We start from the raw sequence: 16,143 nt of genomic DNA on the forward strand, positions 1-16,143 counted from the left end.
TGATTGGTAAAGCTTCCCCTCTCAAAGACACATCTTCATCTATTCTGCCTTCACATGTCGCCATTGGCCCTTGGCTACAATGAACAGTATCTTGCTCATGTGTCAAGAGTAGGGTCTTGGTTATCATGCAATGTGTTTTTCTATAGACAAAGCCTGCAGGGCGCAAGGGGGTAGAAGGGTTTAAAGTTTTATAGCGCTGAGCAGTTCTTTACATTATGGATATGCATCATTTTCATTTATTATTATTCTTTTATTTATATAGCGCCAACAGTTTACGCAGCGCTTAATACAATACATAAATTCAAGGGATATGACAAGACAAGAATTGACAGACTGATACATTAGGTGGAGAGAGCCCGGCTCGCAAGCTTACAATCTTGAGGGAATGAGGTGACAAACATAAGGCACTTAGAAAGGCTGAGAGGTAGTGTGGTGGTTGTATCAATGACAAGGAAGTTCTAGCAGCTAAGACGGTGCGGGTTCTCCGAAGAAGTGGGTTTTGAGATGTTTCTTGAATGTTGGGAGGGAAGGTGGAGGTTTGGTGGAAGTAGATTCCAGAGATATGGGGGCAGCCTGAGTGAAATCTTGTAGATGGGAAAAGGAAGAGGTGATAAGTGAGGAGGAGAGCCTTAGCCCATGGGAAGAAAGTAAGTACTGTAGGTTACTCTACAGTATATTTTTGTACTCGAGGCTCCAGCCAATGTCCTGTTACAATATCAAGTCTTCTGTATGTCTGTAAACTTTTCTGCCACATATATCATTACCTCCTTTGTTGCCCCAACAAGGCTTTCACACTCCTCTGCTACTTTATCGTTGATTCCTGCAGCAACGCAACTTAAAATGCTCGTAGAGGTCAATACTGTGACTGCTTTTGCCTGTTATCTTGAAGGTGGTTCTTGGTTTATTTTATAAAGTGTTCTGTTCCTTAGTGCTTTTTTTCCCTTTCTACACAGACATGGTCAAATAATATGCTAAAATCCACTGAGCCCAAGATAAAACACTTTGATGGCGATGACTACACCTGTATTACATTCCAGCCCGACCTGGCCAAATTTAAAATGGAGAAACTGGACAAGGACATTGTGGCCCTCCTGACACGGCGGGCGTACGATGTTGCCGGCTCCTGCAAAGGCGTAAAAGTCATGTTGAATGGGAAAAAACTTCCAGTGAGTCCTTCTTTCCTGAACGCTCTTAAGTCCGCGTGCCTCGAGCGCTGTGCCAACCATCTCTTCTGCTTTTAGGTTAACGGATTCCGTAGCTACGTAGATCTGTACGTAAAGGACAAACTAGATGAAACTGGTGTTTCGCTGAAAGTTATTCACGAAGTTGTGAATGAACGGTGGGATGTATGCTTAACCTTGAGCGAGAAGGGATTCCAGCAAATCAGTTTTGTAAATAGTATCGCTACCACAAAGGTAAGTATGCTTTTGGGCACTTCTGGATAACGTTTTCGTTCTGTTCCGCAATTATTTCCTTACGTTTGCTCCTTCCTCTGCCTTCTTTTTGGTTGGCCAGAGGGCCCTTTTCCTTTTTTTTTTTTCATCCTTTATTTGTTAAAAACAAGATGTTTCTTGTAAAGTAATGTAAACACAAGGTTCCAAATGCTCCTAATCTCTTCACTTTACATTGCGATGGGCATTGCGTAGACAAGCCAGAAGGCTTGTTTTTCCCTCAGAAATCTTAGGGTGCTGCCACAACCCCAAAGGATTCTGGGTAGATGTATGCAAATAAGTTCAATAATGATCACCTTTTGCCTCTATATCCACTTTATACATGGATCCCTTGATCATTGTTAACCTTATTTGCATGTGCCTACCCAGAATCCCTTGTGGTTGTGACAGCACCATGAGATTTTGTGAGGGGAAAAACAAGCATCCTGGCTTGTTTGGTGTCTGTAGATGAGTGTTTAATAATGCTTCTACTACCCCCTTAATTGTAAGTGGAAGGGTTTTCCTTCACCTTTACCCACCATAACTTTGATTATTTACACTAGTGTTTGTCTCTTTTGTAGCCCGTTTCAAACAGAACGTGTATTTATCAGTAGCCTTGCCTCCCGGATTTTGGCATTTATTTGTCACGGTTCACATCTGTGCTGTTAAACTGATCCTATGAAGTTACTTGCTAACCACTTTTCTTTCTTTCTTTTCTTTCTTTTTATTGTTTTATAGGGTGGTAGGCATGTAGATTATGTTGTTGACCAAATTGTCTCGAAACTCATTGAAGTTGTGAAGAAGAAAAACAAAGCTGGGGTTTCAGTGAAGCCTTTCCAGGTATTTTTTTTCCTTTAAGAAACAGTTTTGACAATTGTTTCCGCCTTTAATTAAACTCCCCTGAGATTATTATGTAGAGCTCTATATAACTTTTGTTTTGTGTTTGTTTTTTTGGTAGGTGAAGAATCACATTTGGGTTTTTGTCAATTGTTTGATTGAAAACCCCACCTTTGACTCCCAGACAAAAGAAAACATGACTCTTCAGCCCAAGAGTTTTGGTTCAAAGTGTCCACTGTCTGAAAAATTCACTAAAGCGGTAAGGCTTTCTTGAACTCTCCCTTTTTTTCCCCTCTTCCTTTTTTTGTATTTTTTATTCTGAGTTATTCACTTATTTGTTGCTGATGTAGAATTAGACCCCATATACCATAGTATTTGTCTAAGACAATTAACATGAATTATTTTTCATCTTGTTTACTGCTAACATCACACAAGTGTACTAGAAGTCCAACGTATCTTATGTGATTGGGAACACTGACCTGCTTTCTGTTCCCTAAAAATTCTGAAACAATTAAACGGATTGACAAAAAGCAGTAGCAATTTGAGTACATTAATTTAATAATGCTAAAAGCAGTGTTTGTACATTAACATTGAAAGTCACATAAGTATTCCTGTATGTCATTGGCCCTGTTTGATATCTCCTGCCCCCCCCTCTTTTTTTTCTTCCCCTTAAAGGCTTCAAATTGTGGCATAGTGGAGAGTATCTTGAATTGGGTTAAATTCAAGGCCCAGACGCAGCTAAACAAGAAATGTTCGTCTGTGAAGCACAGTAAAATAAAAGGCATCCCTAAACTGGATGACGCCAACGATGCTGGTAAGAGCTGCCGCCAAATGCACAGATGTCCTCACGGTGTCTGTGATCTTCAGTGTTGCGCAAGCACAAGTATACCCATCCTTGTAACCCCCTTCAATACCCAACTCATTGGAGCTCTGCACTTGCCAATGTACTATCATTATTAGCGGTGTAATAAGAGAATCTCATTGTACGGCGCTGCAGAATATGATGGTGTTACACAAATCAATAATGGTAATAAGAGAAACCCTAAACCTCCAGGGTGGCGATAAGGTGTAAGCAATTTCCCTTACTCTGCACCGGCTGCGCATATCCACTCTATATTGGGAGACTGAGGTTTTCCTCGTACATCTATGTGGACTCTGCTTTTAATGGATGGTTTTAAGAATGTTGGTCAATACTGTTGGCCAATAGTTTTGTTGAAAACAACTAATAATAGCAGTCTCACACCAAAATTGTGTGGCGTTGGTGAGTGACAAGCCCCTAGGCTTAGCCGGCACTGCCGCATCTGAGGTCTGACGCCTCAATCAAAAGATTCTGGTTTTTGTAATTGAACAAAAGTGGTATTACCCAGCCGGTAATCCGCTACACATCTATGTAAGGAAGAACTACCTCTATTGAGTTTCATTTGCTTAATTTGTCCTTATTGGTTTCTGCGTAGGTGGCAAACATTCCCTCGACTGCACTCTGATTTTAACGGAGGGAGACTCTGCCAAATCCCTGGCAGTTTCTGGCTTGGGGGTCATAGGAAGAGATCGGTACGGTGTGTTTCCTCTCAGAGGGAAAATCCTCAACGTCAGAGAAGCCTCCCACAAACAGGTAGCAAGAGAAATGCATTTTATATATATGTTTGTGCTTTCCCATTCCAGTCATTCGCTCCCCAGTTTGTTCAACTCTTTCGTTCTTAAATTTTAGTTTTTTTGTTCCTACAGATTATGGAAAACGCCGAGATCAACAATATTATTAAAATTGTTGGATTGCAATACAAAAAAAGCTATGATGATCAGGAATCCCTTAAAACATTGCGCTATGGCAAGATTATGATCATGACAGATCAGGTAACTTCTGAAGTGTTGTAAACTAACAGTACACATTTTTTGGTTGCATTCAATAAATACACATTAAAAATAAGCAATTTATATCCTATGTACTAGAGGACTGCATTGGGACCCGTCAAAAAACTTGCGGGCGGTCTTGCTGGGGTTGCGGGCGGTCAGGCACTGCACCTGCCGGTCCCGGTAATCCCGCACAGGGCTCTACTATGTACTATGGCAGGCATGTCCAAACTTTTTTCAGAGTGCCAGATTTGATGAAGTGAACATGTGCGAGGGCCGACCATTTTGCCAGATATTCTTTGAACCATTAAATGCAAATTAACTATTTTATGCAAAGTTTATTGAAAAGTCCGGTACTTTGGACCCGCCTATACTATGGGGAAAGCTATCTTTTTCTCAGGGCCTTGGTTATTATTCCTCCCTACTAACATGTTGCTCTTTTATGAAGTTGATGATAGCTGTTGATTGCTTTAGGCATCCTTTGTAAGGGTTGGAAAGAGAGATGAATTCCAAGGAAAGTCCAACGGAAAATATTTTCTCTGAGCTTTAAATACAGCTCTCTCTCACTCTCTCACTCTCTCTCTCTCACTCTCTCTCTGTGTTATTGATGATAATCTAATACATCACTTGATTTTGTTTTACTCCGTTTTCAGACCCCAATCAATTTTGTAATTAGGTTCCGGCCCCAAAACTGCCTCAGTGGCCCTACTGTAGGGGGTACCTTCTACGTAACCCCCATTTGTTCAGTCTGGGTTTGCTTTATTGCATCTCAGCCGGTTAGTGACTGCGTTTTTTTACATACACACAGGATCAAGATGGCTCTCACATCAAAGGCTTGTTGATTAACTTTTTCCATCACAACTGGCCGTCCCTGTTGAAACACAGTTTTCTGGAGGAGTTCATTACCCCTATTGTCAAGGTACACAATAAATATTCTTATCCCAGCCTCTCCGATGTGCCTTTTGGCCAAGAGCTACATGTAACTCTTAACTTCTTTTCCTCCCCAAAGGCAACTAAAAATAAGCAGGAGCTCTCGTTCTACAGTATTCCAGAGTTTGATGAGTGGAAAAAGCAAACGGATAGTCAAAAAACCTGGAAGATAAAGTATTACAAAGGTTTGTGTTTGTTTCTGACATGTCTATGCGGAGCGTTTGTGTACACACACACACACACGGACACACACACGGACAAGTACATAATTTGTTGCTTTTTTATTTCTCAGGTTTGGGTACAAGCACTGCTAAGGAAGCCAAAGAGTACTTTGCGGACATGGACAGGCATAGGATTGGTTTTAGGTACGCGGGCCCGGAAGACGATGCAGCCATTACCTTGGTAAGAAACCGGAAATACAGGAATCCTGTCCAATCCATGTTCTTGAAGACACCATTTTTGCAACATTTTGACAGCTAGGCAACTGCTTTGTTTTTTTTTCCCTTTTATTATATCAATTTTTTTTTCTTGCATGTCTCACTGAGCACATTTGATTATCGCTTTTATCTTTCTTTGCATGCTGTAGGCTTTTAGCAAAAAGAAGATTGATGACCGAAAAGAATGGTTAACAAACTTTATGGAGGACAGACGGCAGCGACGATTGCATGGGTTACCTGAGGTAAAGACAATCGTTAGACTCTGAGGGATGGGATTAGGTGTAGTTTAATAGATGCGATATCTCACTGGGAATTTTTATTTTTTTTTCTTCTTCTCACAGCAATATCTGTATGGCACGGCTACCAAGCACTTGACTTACAATGACTTCATTAACAAGGAGCTGATTCTGTTCTCCAATTCTGACAATGAGCGATCTATCCCGTCGCTTGTTGATGGTGAGTACAGTTTCTCACAAAGCAAAGTTAGATCTTCTTTAATAGGTTTTGGGCAGCTTGCTGGAAACTTTTCTTCTTAATAAACAGCATTTAACAGAAGTCTTGAACAGAATTGTGATGTATATTTTTTCGGATTTGACTTTGTCCTTGCAAAGTATTATGGTTTCTACCAATCATAGCACTGGTAACTAAATAAATGATTAGTATTATATAATAGTAATACGCAAATGGGCCAAACTGATTTGGTCAAATGTTACGGTCCGTTTTTGTCCCATTCGTTTTCGGGCAACGAATTCCGTTTCCTGCCCGTTCGCTCCCGATGAAAATCAAGGGTATTTTGAATTTGGAAACAAAACTTGTCAGATGCGCGCGTTTACTCTTACTCTCGCTCACATTCAGAGAGTGTTGGAGACATTGAGCCCATTAACTTTGGTTACATTTTTGTTTTTGGACATTCGTACGAAATTACGGAATCGGCAGATTTTGTTAAATTTGTAATTCGTGCTAATTCGAATCCACTGTCAGAATGAATAACCTAGAAAGCAGGAAGTGGGAGAGCTCAACGGGGGTATGAAAGGAACGTTCCAACTACTTTAATGTAGAAAAAAAACGTAATTTCTAAATTATAACTCACCTCATGGTGCGTAACAGTAGGGATTCACCTCCCACACCTGAGACATGAAGAAATCCGCCTAATGTGTTCAGCTCTTACTTATAGGTCACATCGTACGATGCTACCTTTGCCCCAAGACAGGTTGTAAAGTTTCTGCCGTGCTAGATCTGTCCCGGTCCACTGTAAGTGCTATTACTGTGAAGTGGAAGCATATAGTAGTCACAACAGCTCAGCCACAAAGCCGTATAGACCACAAACACACAGCGAGACCATAACGGCATCCTACACCCGACCTGACTAATGCTGTCTTGGCTGAATGGGCTCAAATTCCCACGGACTCCACATTAATGGTTCCCTAGTTTAGGAATGGGTATTATGTATATATTAAATCAGACTTTTAAATAGGGCTGCAACTAACGATTATTTTAATAATCGATTAGTTGGCCGATTATTTTTTCGATTAATCGGATAAAAAAAATTATTTTTTTCAATTTAAAATAATGTAATAAAAAAACGTACAATTTACACTTTCATCTGTTTATCACAATGGCCTCTCTCTATTCACCTTCTTATTTTACTGACATAATAAAAGCTACAAGAACCCAAACACAGTGTTTCTCAAACTAGTTTTTAATACAAAGTTATTAGTAAATATTAATTCATATGTTAACTATTTTTCATATTTAATAAAAACTATGAGAAAAAAGCCTTGTTTAAATTTTTTTTATTTACCAAACTGCCCCCGGTTATACACATCTGACCCCCAGCTTGCCACTCTGCCCCCATATATGCCTTATACCTCTTATATGCCAGTGATATGCAACTGAGCCCCCTGATATACCTTTTACCCCCAGATATGTTTTATGCCCCCCTGATATGCCTAATATCGATATGCCTTATACCCCCTATATGCCACTGAGCCCCCTGATATACCTTTTACCCCCAGATATGTTTTATGCCCCCCTGATATGCCTAATATCGATATGCCTTATACCCCCTATATGCCCTGAAATTCATAATACCCCCCATACACCAATATAACTCACCCATACACCACTCTGGCTTCTCCCCCTCCCATACACCACTCTGGCTCCTCCCCCTCCCATACCCCACTCTGGCTCCTCCCTCTCCCATACCCCACTCTGCCCCCTCCCCCCTCCCATACACATACACCACTCTGCCCCCTCCCCCCTCCCATACACCACTCTGCCTCCTCCCCCTCCCATACACCACTTTGGCTCCTCCCCATCCCATACTCCACTCTGCCTCCTCCCCCCTCCCATACTCCATTCTGTCTCCCCCCCTCCCATACATCCCTTTGCCTCCTCCCCCTCTCATATACCACTTTGCCCCTCCCATACATCCCTTTGCCTCCTCCCCCCTCCCATACATCCCTTTGCCTCCCCCCCCACTCCCATACATCCACTCTGCCTCCTCCCCCCTCCCATACTCCACTCTGCCTCCTCCCCCCTCCCATACTCCACTCTGCCTCCCCCCCCCTCCCATACTCCACTCTGCCTCCTGTCAGCCACGGAGGTTCACAAGACACCAGGGAGCCGGGTAGAGAGGCAGAGTGCCGTATGGGAGGGGGAGGAGCCAGAGTGGTGTATGGGGAGGGTGGCTCCCATACACCCCTCTGACTCCTCCCCCCTCCCATACACCGCTCTGCCTCTCTACCCGGCTCCGTTACTGACAGGAACTTTCACTGCAGCTTCATAGAAGCCTCAGCGTAAGTGAAGGTGAGTAACGGAGGCTGTCTGTGCGCATCGTACAGTCAGAGGGGTGTATGGGAGGGGGGAGAGAGACGGAAGTGAGGGACCGGCCGACAGTGAGGGGAGTCCAGGTCCCCTGCGGGGGATCTGGATTCTAGTGTTATAATCCGATCTCTGTTTGAGGTCGGATTATAATTTTTATAATCGATAAAAATCGATTCGATTAATCGATAATGAAAATCGTTGACAACGATTTTCATTATCGATTAGTTGTTTCAGCCCTACTTTTAAACCTCGAGGAAAATGTATTGAAGGATCCAATTGCTTGAACACGAGTACTGTATTCAAAAGGCCATTAGAAGTAAAATGTTGAAATATATTTTAAGGTTGAGGAGATCTTGCAGTTCTCAATTACCCGCTTTCATAATCGTGTTATTAGCGAGTTTATTCAGCTTGCTCGCGATGGCGGCCATATACATTGTTTTAAGCTACTATGCATTTCCCATTCAGTACCACGGTTCACAGTTACTAGACGGCTATAGCCAAAGCGGCACCTTGCTGTACGGGTCCAAGATGGGTCATCCAGGGCTTGCAAGCGTGCAGAAAAAATGAGAGTAATTTATAAAATATAAAGATTCTGGACAGATTCTATATCATTTTGCAAGTTTTACCTTTTTTAGTGATGTCTGGTGTTGATGTGTTTATAAACCAGGGAAGAAAGGAGCATCTGTTATAAGGTCGCATTATTAGAGTATGGTTCTTAGCATTAAGATGTCTTGTAGAAATGAAGGGATTACGGTTTAGGATTGGAAATTCGGACCGTTATTTAATGGTATCCCTCATATAGGCATTTGCCAAAAAAAGTAAGGCACTTTCAGTTCTTCGTTAACTTGCATTTCCCCAAATTGACTTTTTTCCCCCATTTGCTAGGTTTCAAGCCTGGTCAAAGGAAGGTTTTATTTACTTGCTTTAAGAGGAATGATAAACGTGAAGTGAAGGTAGCTCAGCTGGCTGGTTCTGTTGCTGAAATGTCTGCCTATCATCATGGAGAGGTATGTACCCCGTACGTTTACCAGGGCAGCACCTAAACCAGGGGTTCTCAAACTGCGGCCCTCCAGCTGCTGCAGGACTACATCTCCCATACTCCTCAGCCAGCCCCTTAGCTGAAGGAGCATTATGGGAGATGTAGTCCTGCAGCAGCTGGAGGGCCGCAGTTTGAGAACCCCTGACCTAAGTTCAAATACCAATACAGAACCACAAAAAATCACTTTGTAACATAATGTTGCTTTGCGTAGTTTTAATATTAACTCCTGCATAAGCTTAATATTAAGCTTCTGTTTCGCCTACTAACTTAACACTCATACCTAAATGCCGTATTATGTGCTATATTACTTATGTCTACTCATTGTACAGCGATACGGCATGTGATGACGCTAAATAAAACAATAAATAGGAGCGATGGTCCTAGGACTGATGATTGCCCAAACCCCTTGCAGCAATACTTTTTTCCTGTGATTAAATATCCAGAGGAAGAAATTAAGACAGGTTTATTTGCTTATAATGCTAGACAGCTATTGTAATGGGCTTATCACTTTAACCGCAGTTTAATTTTATATAGAAGATCAGATTTAGCAACATTCCGATATGTGCTTTTACATGTATGTATCTTGCCTATTATGACTTTAAACGCTTAAGGGAATTCGGGTTTTGGAGCGAACAGCATCTTGTTGGGCTGGGATTAGAAGTTTTGTTTGTAGCGGCATCCTGGTTCTTTTAATTGATTGAGACTGATCCAAAGCTGGTTTTGTCTGTTGTACACAATCGTCCGACCGTGCCATTCACGGGTTATGTCTTCTTTCTCCAGCAAGCCTTGATGATGACGGTGGTGAACTTGGCACAGAGCTTTGTGGGAAGTAATAACGTGAGCTTGCTGCAGCCAATTGGTCAGTTCGGTACCCGGCTACACGGAGGGAAGGACGCCGCCAGCCCTCGATACATCTTTACAATGTTAAGGTAATAGACATGTTACACAGGGATGAAAAGCTAATTTTAAAATAATTTTTAAAGTGATCTCACATTGATCAGGAAAGTCATTGTTAATGTAAATGACTATTGTAGATGGAAACAGCTGGTTAATGGAATATCTTCATAGACGTACAGAGGCCCTTTATCGGCTACCATCACTCCCGTGTTCCAATGGCACGTTGTGTTTGCTAATCCAAGATAAAGGCTAATTGATCATTGGAAAACCCTTTTGTACTTGTGTGACACATCTGTAGATTTCCTTGTTTCACCCCAAACTTTTGAGCACTAGTGTATGTGCACAAAGTGCTTGTAGTGGGACTCTGTTACTGGTAAAGCATGCATAATAAAGGGGCTCACAAAGTACTTTAATATGCATTCTTCTGGCAGGGTTGTATGAGACATTGTAGTAGATCTAACTTGTTTAAGATAATCACTTACTGTATTTTGTGTGCCGGACCCCGTTTCTGTTTATCATATTTTATATTTTGTTCTTTCCCCGTTGTATGACTCTGTGAGACCTGTAACATGCTTTCACATGGCCTTTACCCAGCTGAATGGCGTGCTTCTTTTGCTGTGGCTTGTTAGATGTAATTAAGGTTGTCTCTCCTGCAGTCCCCTGGCACGGCTACTTTTCCCAAGCGTGGATGACAATCTTCTCAAGTTCCTGTATGATGACAACCAGCGCGGGATGATGACAACCAGCGCGTGGAGCCGGAGTGGTACATGCCAATTATACCAATGGTGTTGATAAATGGTGCAGAAGGAATTGGTACTGGTTGGGCGTGTAAACTTCCCAATTATGACACCAGAGAAATCGTGAACAATGTGAAGAGAATGCTGGATGGCCTGGAGCCATATCCAATGGTAATTACCCACTTACACGATTACCAGCATGCAGAGTTTCATTTGAGATGTTTCTCTTGTCAATTGCTTGTTGCTTGCTACTTGTATGATTCAAGAATGTATGTGCAGATATGTGTAGATTTACATTTTGATATGGGTGTTAAACCAGCATTAAAAGGTTTCCAGGTGTAATAAATCACTTTTTTCCTTTTTTTTATTTATTTATTTATTTATTTTTTTTGCAGCTTCCAAGCTACAAAAACTTTAAAGGTACAATACAAGAACTGGGTCAGAACCAATATGCCGTGAGCGGAGAAATTTTTGTTTTGGACAAGAACACAATTGAGATCAATGAGCTTCCGGTTAGAACGTGGACTCAGGTTGGCACAGCTAAGTTATGGGGTTAACCAGCACCTGCTTTTTTATATACCGTATTGGCTCGGATATAGGCCGCCCCCGTATACAGGCCGCACCCTAAAAGTTTGGTGCTTTTTTTAAAGAAAAAGTTTTTTCTTTAAAAAAGCACCAAAAAAACATGCTGCCACTCTGTCCCCCCCCCGAGATATGCTGCCACTGCCCCCCGAGATATGCTGGCACTGTCCTCCTCCTGCCCCCCCTCCCCCGACTTACCAGAGCAGACTCCTGAGTGTCTTGCGGGGGACATCTACGCAATACGCGTATACAACTTCCGGTGCCCGGCACTCAGCCGTATTGCGTAGATGTCCCCTGCCGGCCCCGCAAGACACCCGGGAGTCTACTCTGGTAAGTCTTGGGGGCAGAGGTAAAACGCATCGTGCGGACGGTCACCGGCTGCGGCGATGCGGGTAAACAACCTCCGCAGCCAGTGACCGTCTGCACGATGCAGGGGGATCTGAATCCTAACCCCGCTGCCTGGGCGTCGGGCGCTAGACCCCGAATATAGGCCGCACCCCCACTTTAAAGACTGCGGCCTATATTTGAGCCAATACTGTGTGTGTGTGTGTGTGTGTGTATATATATATACACACACACACACACACACACACACACACACACACACACACACACACACACACACACACACACGTCAGATGGGATATTTTTCAGTTTTTCTTTTATCTTTCTCACCTAAATGATATATTCAGGACAAGAAGGGCTGTTTTATGAAATAATTCACATGAGGGTGGGTGTGTGTATGTATGGGTGTGTGTATATGGATGTAGTTTGTATAATATTACCCATTGTAAATTGCACACAGCTAAAAAAAAAAAAATAGATCTACTTGTCTTGAGGGTTAATATGCTGGTATTTTATATCCTTATATATAATACCTAATTTCTGGTTTGCTGGCAGGTTTACAAAGAACAGGTCCTGGAGCCAATGCTCAATGGATCAGAGAAAACACCAGCCCTTATTACCGATTACAAAGAGTATCATACAGACACGACTGTGAAATTTGTTGTTCGAATGACAGAAGAAAAGCTTCAGCAGGCAGAAGTGGCTGGACTGCACAAAGTTTTTAAACTTCAGACTAGTCTTACATGCAACTCCATGGTAAACTCCCCTGTCAGCAATTTAGTATATGTGTTTGTAGCAGATTGAAATGTTTGTTTAGTTGGTCAGAAGTAAGCACGGGAGGTTTTGTAGAGCAAAATGTTGAAGCGCACGGGAGGTTTTGTAGAACAAAATGTTGAAGCGCAGTATTCACAAGTAGTTGCCACCTTGTGCCTCAGTTCTTTATGTTAGCATATAGGATTTCTTTACATACATGTACTTTATAAATTCTGCAGATTTAAGTAAGATGTGAAAATACAAAGGCCCATTTCCTATTACGTGTTAGCCTAAAATAGATGACACAAGTGCATAAATCTGTTATGTCATCTATTGTAATCTGACTATTTCTAACCTTGTGGCGTCTACTACTCTTAGTCAACCTTCACAAACAGATGTAATTTCTATCTGTTACTGAAGAAGCATAGCTTTGTGTGTTTCCAAACTGACCTCCTTTTTGTTACCGTTTAGGTATTATTTGACCATATGGGTTGTCTAAAGAAATACGAGACCGTGCAAGACATCCTGAAGGAGTTCTTTGACCTGCGATTGCACTATTACGGGCTGAGAAAAGACTGGCTAATAGGAATGCTGGGAGCTGAAGCCACTAGGCTTAACAACCAGGCCAGGTTTATCCTAGAGAAGATACAAGGGAAAATAACAATAGGTAAAGTCTGCGGCTAGTGAGTAGTCCATCTGGCACAAATGGCATGTATGGGAAAAGAGTGCTGTACATATAAAAGGCAGCCACTAGATGGAGGTGCCGGGGTAAAATAACAGTAAAATCACACTGGTACATGATCTGCTAGTCTGTAAGATTTTCGCTTCTGCTTATCAGATCTGCTTTTTTTTTGCCTGTGAGAACAAATCCAGGAGGGACTTGATCCAAATGTTGGTGCAGAAAGGATTTGAGTCTGACCCCGTGAAGGCTTGGAAAGAAGCACAAGAAAAGGTATTTTAAAATTAGTCTAATAGTAGCAGTTTCTTTGTGTTGTAGGAAAAATGATGATAGCTGTATTAGTCCATGCAGCTAATTGTGACATAAGCTTTCAGGACCCCAGAGGTTCTCCTTTTTTCCCAACATAATGTTGCATATAGTGACCTCAGATTCACTATGCATATGTCATCAAGTGCTGTTTTCTGTATTAACCATCAAACACCACTATCCTCCCAATCATGAGATGTTGTCGTTTGTAGGCAGCAGAAGATGATGATCCTCAAGAGCTAAATGAAGATACTTCCTCGGACGCAGGCACTGGGTCTGGACCCGATTTCAATTATATTCTCAACATGTCTCTATGGAGCCTTTCCAAGGAGAAAGTAGAAGAACTGATTAAACAAAGGGACATAAAGGTATGGATTCATTATAGTATAATATAACTGCAGTGTTTGTTGCGTATGGTAATTGTACTGGACAAATGTTAGAACATTTCCGTCGGCTCACACATGGGGATCCCCCCCCCCCTTGTCTGGTAAACTCATATAGGATCTCTACTCTCCCAAAAGGAGAACAGCTGGCAGAGCTTTTGAAAGAACACACTGGTCTCCCTCAAAGGAAACTCATTCATTCTATTTGTATTTCAGAGCAAAGAACTTAATGACCTCAAGCGAAAGTCTCCATCGGACCTCTGGAAGGAAGACTTGGCAGCTTTTATCGAAGAACTTGATGTATGCTTCAAATCTGTGTTGCCTTACGATAAGTAGTGAACGCAGCATAGATGTAATATCCAATGTATTGATTCAGTATTTGTTCTGGGATGAAGCGTGTTTTCAAGCATCTTATTTACAAAAAAAAGTTCTCTCGCTAACAATTAAGTGAAATCTTTCTTAGTACCACATTGTTTTTCAAATGACTCCCGCCTTGCATTGGGTATTCTGTCATTAAAGTGGAAGATGGCGAAGTAGAGCCCGATAGTGGGGACGTCCGCGTATACATATTTCTAAAGTGTGCTGCTGTACCGCTCATGCTGGGATGTGTAGCGCATTAATTATATATTAATAGCTAGAGCAAAGTAATTGTAATATGCATTAAAAGATTTACCCACAGTAAAGATATCTGGATTAAATGTGGCGCTCCTCAACACAAGCTTAAAATACAAAATCCTCAATAAGACCTTTTCTAAAATAAATATCCATTTTACCAAAGTATTTTCCTTCAAGCATGAAATAGGTAGAAATATTTAGTTTCCATTCAAAAGGCTTATATATATGTTAGCCGCCTTTAGGTGCGCAGCGGGATTCTGGTGTCCTCTACACTCATGACTGACTTGGGTTTGCCGTCAGGAATTATCTGAGATATAATCCTCACCCAGTCTGTATAGAAAAATTCCTTTTATATCTAGAATTTTAGGCTGGTCTCCCAACAACCACCAAGGTGAAAGGTTTGCTTAAGAATTCTCACATTTATGAATGCAAGATACTTAGTTAATAAAACAACCAAATCCTGTATGAATAATATGTTTCTGTGGATTGTTTTAGAAAGTAGAGGCCCAAGAAAAGGAAGATATCTTGGCCGGCTTTTCAAGAGCAATAAAAGGCAAAGTTGGCAAGCCCAAAATGAAGAAACTGCATCTTGAAGAGACTATGCCTACTCTTGACGGCAGAAGGATAGAGCCACAAATTAGCGCGATGAAGGCAGATGCCAGTAAGAAAATGCTCAAAAAGAAGAAGGTATGGACATGACGATTAGCTGTGATTTTAAGAGGTTCTTGAGATTCATGGGATCTCGGTAGTCTGTTCTGTTTCAACCCGTGAAGCTGCGTTTGCACGTTCTGTAGTTCTGTGCGTCTTGTGATGTGTATTGTAGCTCTACAACTGGTTTATTTAGTGTATCTGTTGGTTATTTTCTGACACTGTTCTGATGCAGAATATCAGTCCTGCTTTTCCCTATAAGGAGTCTCCATGGGTTCTTAAGGATACTTTATATTTCACCACTAGATCTGCAACCCGCACCGGTAAATATTGTGCTGCTTTAAAACTAGTCGCCGTCTGTTTTGTGACTCGATCAATTTAGCTTCCAAATGGGCAGCTTCACTTCATCAGCAAGAACCAGACTCTAGAGGGATTCCAGAAATTCAGCACCAAGAACCAGAGAAAACTGTCCCGTATTCTGTTACAGAATGTTTCTGTGTTCTGTAGATCATTAGTTAAAAATAAAAATAGTATGTAAAAAATATTCGAGTGCATGCTTTTATATAATTATATGTTTCCCTCTTCAAAAGGGTGAAATTGACTCAATAGCACTGAAACTGGAATTTGATGACGAGTTTGGTTCCATACCAGCGGAAGCAGGAGAAGACTCTCAAAATATCACTCCAATAAAGCTTGTGAAACCCAAACGGGAGAGGAAAGAACCTGGTATGTATATACAGCGGCCTCTGCATCAGAAACCACCGGCTGGCTGAATGACATGTAGTTCATTTCTCCAAGCTCATGGACCGGTGTCTGTCAACATTCCTAATAAATGTTCTTTATGTGTTACG

The 16,143-nt window shown here is 41.7% G+C and overlaps 1 protein-coding gene across 1 annotated transcript in view; it reads left to right on the plus strand.

Annotated features, from left to right (window-relative positions):
• The window catches only part of LOC149300766 (DNA topoisomerase 2-beta-like), a 34,314-nt gene that overhangs the window by 12,378 nt on the left and 5,793 nt on the right, over nucleotides 1-16,143 (plus strand). The window contains 24 exon segments of the mRNA XM_089484795.1: nucleotides 954-1,166; nucleotides 1,242-1,415; nucleotides 2,169-2,270; nucleotides 2,389-2,526; nucleotides 2,943-3,081; nucleotides 3,722-3,879; nucleotides 3,993-4,118; nucleotides 4,924-5,034; nucleotides 5,125-5,230; nucleotides 5,338-5,447; nucleotides 5,632-5,724; nucleotides 5,824-5,938; nucleotides 9,194-9,315; nucleotides 10,128-10,276; nucleotides 10,901-10,958; nucleotides 10,961-11,152; nucleotides 11,377-11,511; nucleotides 12,464-12,664; nucleotides 13,133-13,333; nucleotides 13,524-13,613; nucleotides 13,859-14,014; nucleotides 14,246-14,329; nucleotides 15,140-15,331; nucleotides 15,883-16,018. Of these exon segments, the coding sequence (XP_089340921.1) occupies nucleotides 954-1,166; nucleotides 1,242-1,415; nucleotides 2,169-2,270; nucleotides 2,389-2,526; nucleotides 2,943-3,081; nucleotides 3,722-3,879; nucleotides 3,993-4,118; nucleotides 4,924-5,034; nucleotides 5,125-5,230; nucleotides 5,338-5,447; nucleotides 5,632-5,724; nucleotides 5,824-5,938; nucleotides 9,194-9,315; nucleotides 10,128-10,276; nucleotides 10,901-10,958; nucleotides 10,961-11,152; nucleotides 11,377-11,511; nucleotides 12,464-12,664; nucleotides 13,133-13,333; nucleotides 13,524-13,613; nucleotides 13,859-14,014; nucleotides 14,246-14,329; nucleotides 15,140-15,331; nucleotides 15,883-16,018 (3,301 nt within the window).

The sequence above is a fragment of the Sceloporus occidentalis genome, unplaced genomic scaffold, assembly GCF_023333645.1.
Source record: "Sceloporus occidentalis isolate IW3139 unplaced genomic scaffold, rSceOcc1.0.p SCAF_23, whole genome shotgun sequence".
NCBI classification, from domain to species: Eukaryota; Metazoa; Chordata; class Lepidosauria; order Squamata; family Phrynosomatidae; genus Sceloporus; species Sceloporus occidentalis.